This window comes from Carlito syrichta, unplaced genomic scaffold, assembly GCF_000164805.1.
Source record: "Carlito syrichta isolate Samal-C Ts95f unplaced genomic scaffold, Tarsius_syrichta-2.0.1 Scaffold309274, whole genome shotgun sequence".
NCBI lineage: Eukaryota > Metazoa > Chordata > Mammalia > Primates > Tarsiidae > Carlito > Carlito syrichta.
The window spans coordinates 77,045-82,345 of record NW_007253370.1 but is presented as its reverse complement, the minus strand read 5'-3'; the positions used below and the strand labels follow the sequence as shown (position 1 = coordinate 82,345).

Genomic DNA, 5,301 nt, shown 5'->3' with positions numbered 1-5,301 from the left:
GGTAGTTCCAGCTACTTGGAAGGCTGAGGCGGAAGGATCGCCGGAGCCCAGCAGGTCGAGGCTGCGGTGGCTGGGAGCGGCCACTGATTCTAGTCTGGGCAACAGAGTGAGACTCCAACTCAAAAAAAGAAAAAGCACAACATTTTAGTACTACTGCTAGGTTTCTCTAGCACAGGTAATCGGCACTCACCTGATTAAGTCGATCTTGCAAAATAGTGGCTATCTGATTTCTGGTATAAGGTGGGAAGTTCAACAGCTGTGGCTTATATTTTTCTCTAGCTTGAAGCCGAGGCAGAATTCTGTCTGTGAGATCCAGGGTATTAGCAATACCTAAGGAGGAGATAAATAACATCATTATCACTGGTCAAATCATCCTAAAAGGAAAACTAAATCTTCTAAAAGCTAAATAAAATCTCCAGTTATAATCTAGCAGTCCAACTGTTGCTTTCTACTTGCCCTCCCCGCTATCCCAATAGACAAGAGCTATCCATTAAGTAAGATGGATATAGTCATTACAGAATGTTCTTTTCAAGTTAGGTTTAGAAGTATTCACTGGTAAGCAGGACCAGATACTCTAAAGATCTATTATCTCTGAAATGCAGTATTATGTCATTTCTATTCAGACTTAACAAAATTGATTTGCCTTAGATAAAAATTGCTATCTTATAGTAATTTCCTTATTTTGACAAGAAGGCAGAAAGCCTATTTAAGATAAAATAATAAGCAATAAATAAGCTGAATAGATTTTTTTTAAAAAAAGAACACTTTAGAACCATGTAGCATTAACAATAAAGCACTAACCAATCAGCACCAATCGAGAATTGCTCAGCCATGGCCATTCGAACAGTGTGTACAACACATCCTGCCCTTTGCTGTCCAGTTGATCCATCTCGTCCAATACCAACACACTACATATAAAGAGAACAGTTAGCATCCATACTCACTTTCTTAACCCTCCAATCTGTTTGCTCTAGGTTAACTATAGGTCACATTCCTGAAAGCTAAGCCCAGTTTGAAGACCATAATCTGTCCTATCTCTAGAATAGATTATGAGGATACCCCCATCATAAACAAATAATGTCCTGGTATTTTCAAGCTATTGGTTTTAAAACACTTTCTTTTTTTTTTGAGTTGGAGTCACTCTGTCGCCCAGACTGGAGTGCAGTGGCCGCTACCGGCCACTGTAGCCTCGACCTGCTGGGCTCCGGCAATCCTTCCACCTCAGCCTTCCGAGTAGTCGGAATTACAGGCGCGCACTACCGCGCCCAGCTGATTTTTTGATTTATTGTAGAGATGAGGTCTCGCTGCCCAGGCGGGTCTCGAACCCGTGGGCTCAGGCAATCCACTCACCTCAGCCTCCCAAAGGCACGGGATTATAGGCTGAGCCACCAAGCCCAGCTAAAACACTTTCTTTAATTTAAAATTAGAAGGTATATTTTTCTTCTTTAAGTTTATGTAACTACTCTTCATAGAGCACATATATGAATTATTCTTTTTGTGAGCAACAGACATTGCAGATTTCTACAGAATAACATGCAGTGGAGCAATACTTACATCATAGGGCCTTTCTCTGCAGTCATATGTTTTTCCAATTTCCTCATCATGTCCTTCCCAGCTGGCCTGGATGCTTCTTCCTGACAAATCTCCTGAGCAATAGCTGGGAATACAGCCTGGGCACTCCTCAAGGACATGCAATTCAGCATGATGGTTTTAAAGCCTTTCAGTTCCTTCTAGAAAAAAACCACAAACATAGGAGTTATTTTGGCCTCAGATAGACTTGATAGAACTTGAAACATCTTTGAGGAGCTAACAGCATGTAGGGGAGAAAATTCTACTTTCACTTGAAAAGATTTATACAATGAAACTACAAATGTCTTATTTTGAGGAAACCTTCAATGTCCTAAACGACTACTCTTTTTTAACCCTTAAAAACCAAGTGTCACTTTAGTAAGAGCATCATAATTCAGACTCTCAATGTACCTTGAGGTCTTGGAGAATTCGGCTTAAGCAGGCAGTTTTTCCAGTTCCAGGAGCACCAGAAAGGTAAAGACTTCCAGCTTTTTTCCCACAGATGTGTTCTCTCAGGAAATTTCTGATGACATTCATCTCTTTTTCCCTGGCAGGCAGCCGATCTGGAACAGCTGTATTCAGGACCAGCTTTGCTTGTTGATAGCAAGTGCCTGTGCCAGATATAAAAGGTCAATTAGACACAGCAGAAGGTGACTGAGAAGACCCACTGGGTTTCATTTGGAGTCATCAGCCTCGTCACAATAGCTGCACTAACAGCTGCCATGCAAGAACAAACCTTCTTGCTTGAATAGTCTCATACATGCAGATTCTTTTTCCAGTGGACATGCCAGCTCAGAATTTGTCGTGGTCTCCTGACTTTTTTGAGCAGAGGAAAGCGTTTTGTTTTGGTGAACTCTGGCTTGTTCCTTTTTGCTAGGAGATTTGTTGTCAGCTGATTGTCAAATATCAATCTTCGTCCCTTAGGCGTATGTGAGCGAGGGGGACCATTCTCTTTCTTGCCTTGCTTTGGTGGAGAACAGGGAGGTAAATGGGGAGTGTTGCATAGGTTGTCATCACCTAAAACATATTAAAATCAAAACGTAGTCATTGATAGCACTGGCTAGTAAAAAGACTCGCAAAGACCTGTCTCTCCCAGAAAGATTAATTTCTACCTCAGAACCACCAAAATAAAATGTCTTTTTGTCTAGAAGCAAATATTGGTCACCAGATGGCACCACTGATCTTACTACAGTAATCTCCGTTATCTGCAGTGTTCAGTCTGAAAATATTAAAAGGAAAATTCCAGAAATAAACAATTCACAAGTTTTAAATTGCACACTGTAGAGTAGCTTGATGGAATCTTGCACCATCCTGCCTGGGACATAAATCATCTCTTTGTCCAAAGTATCCAAACTGTATATGCTATCCGCCCATTAGTCACTTAGAGCTGACTTGGTTAGCAGATCAAAAAAACAGTATACATAAAGTTCAGAACTATCTGCAAGTTCAGGCATCCACTAGGGGTCTTGTAATGTATGCACTGTGGATAAGGGGGACTACTGTATTTTGTAGAAATCAAATGGGTGGCCGGCCTAGTGGCTCAAGCTTGTAATCCCAGCACTTTGGGAGGCCAACGTGAAAGAATTGCATGAGCCCACAGGTTTGACACCAGCCTGGGCAACTTGGCAAGACCTCATCTCTACAATAAATCAAAAAATTAGCCGGGCATGGTAGCGCGCACCTGTAGTTCCAGCTACTTGGAAGGCTGAGGCAGAAGGATCCCTGGAGCCCAGCAGGTCAAGGCTGCGGTGGCCGGGAGCGGCCACTGCACTCCAGTCTGGGCGACAGAGTGAGACTCCAACTCAAAAAAAACCAACAATAACAACAAAAAAACCCTAAAAAAGAAAAAAAGACAAAACAAAACAAAAAAGAAATCAAATGGGTTTTAGTGGGATGAAATTTTGTGACTGTTCTAAAAAAGGTTTCTCAACTTTGGCACCACTGACATCTTGGACCAAATAATTCTTCGTGTTAGGGGCTGTCCTGTGCATTGTAGGATGTTTAGCAGCAGCCCTGGCCTTCACTCACTATTCTAGTAGCTATGACAACCTCAGCTGCAATAACCAAAAATGTCTCCAGTTACAGCCAAACCACCCTCCCATTAAAAACAAATGCTCTAAGACAGTAAAGGATTGGCAACTTCTATTCTAAAACAAGGAAAGGACCACAAATACCAAGAATGTCACCTGTTTCTTTTAATTTCACAAATTTTTCTTTTTTTTTTTTTGAGTCAGAGTCTCACTGACTTGTCCAAGTTGGAATGCAGTGGCCTGATATGGCTCACCATGGCCTCAACTTTCTGGGTTCCAGTAATCCTCTCGCCTCAGCTTCCCGAGTAGCTGGGACTACAGGTGTGAGCTACCATGCACCTGGCCAAGTTTTTTTGTTTTTTTTAAGTTGGGGGGTCTCATTCTTGTCCAGAATGGAGTGCAGTGGCACTATCACAGCTCACAGCAGCTCTGACCTCCTAGGTTGAAGCAATCCTCCTGCGTCAGTCTCCTAAGTAGTTGAAGACTATAGGCTCATGCTGCCACATCCGGCTAATATTATGATTATCTGTAGAAAGGAGGTCTTGCAATATTGCCCAAATTAGCCTTAAACTCCTTTGTTCAAGCAGTCCTCCTGCCTTGATCTCCCAAAGTGCTGGGTTTACAGGCATAAGCCACCACCCCCAGCCAATTTCACAATTTTTGAGACAAGTTTCATATACTATGCATCTGCAAGGTCGTTTAAAACACTGACAGAACTAAGTTCAGTATTAAGGAATTGAAGATCAGACGTACTAAGCAGTTCAGAAAGTGATCTCAATAAGTGGCTTAACTCTGTAGTTCAGTAAGCACTTAGCAACCATTCTGAAAATAACTAAAATAAATAGAGTAGTCTTTCCTGAACTTAGAAAGTTCCTTGAAAGCACAGGCATCTTGTTAAGAAAAGAAAGGTCAGCCGGGAGTGGTGGCTCACACCTATAATCCCAGCACTTTGGGAGGCTGAGGCAAGAGGATTGCCTGAGCCCGAGGGTTCAAAACCAGCCAGGGCAACATGATAAGACCTTGTGTCTACAACAAATCAAAAAATTAGCTGGTCCGGGTGACACATGCCTGTAGTTCCAGCTACTTGGAAGGCTGAGGCAGAACGATCACCTGAGCTCAGCAGGTGGAGGCTACCGCAGCCATGAGCTGTGTGCCACTGCACTCGAGCCTGGGCAACAGAGTGAAAACTCCGACTCAAAAAAAAAAAGGTCAAGCGCTACTAGTCAAAAAGTATATTATACAATGGATAGCTTACCCAGACGTTTTCTGGGGCTGAGAGGCAGGATTTTTACACGGGGAGAACAGGGTACACTTTGGATATTTGTTGACTCTAGTTTGGTATCACCAGTATTTTTAGTTTTCTTCAATGTCCGAGGTGGCTTCTTCTTTGGGAAACTGATTGCAGCCTGTGCCTGAGATCGAGTTTGAGGCATGATGGCAACACAGCTGGACACAAAAAATAACAGAACAGTCGGTCAGTAGGTAAAAGTGCAGGGAAAATCATATAGAATTTATTCATACAGATAATCAGCATTTCATAAGTAAATTATGACAGTATTTTAGCACTCAGTTCTGCTTCAAGTACCAATCCATACAATAGCAGCTAACTTGTCACCACCTACTTCCTTACTATGTGTAAGACCCTGTTATGAGCACTTTACCCGTCAATTCATTTACATTTTACAGCCACCTTGGAGGTGGG

The 5,301-nt window shown here is 42.4% G+C and overlaps 1 protein-coding gene across 1 annotated transcript in view; it reads right to left on the bottom strand.

Annotated features, from left to right (window-relative positions):
- Window positions 1-5,032, bottom strand: part of CDC6 (cell division cycle 6) — a 15,239-nt gene extending 10,207 nt beyond the window's left edge. Inside the window, 7 exon segments of the mRNA XM_008067044.2 lie at window positions 191-330; window positions 802-908; window positions 1,555-1,730; window positions 1,981-2,180; window positions 2,306-2,455; window positions 2,458-2,586; window positions 4,855-5,032. Coding sequence (XP_008065235.1) covers window positions 191-330; window positions 802-908; window positions 1,555-1,730; window positions 1,981-2,180; window positions 2,306-2,455; window positions 2,458-2,586; window positions 4,855-5,032 — 1,080 coding nt within the window.
- Window positions 5,033-5,301: the final 269 nt, after the last annotated feature.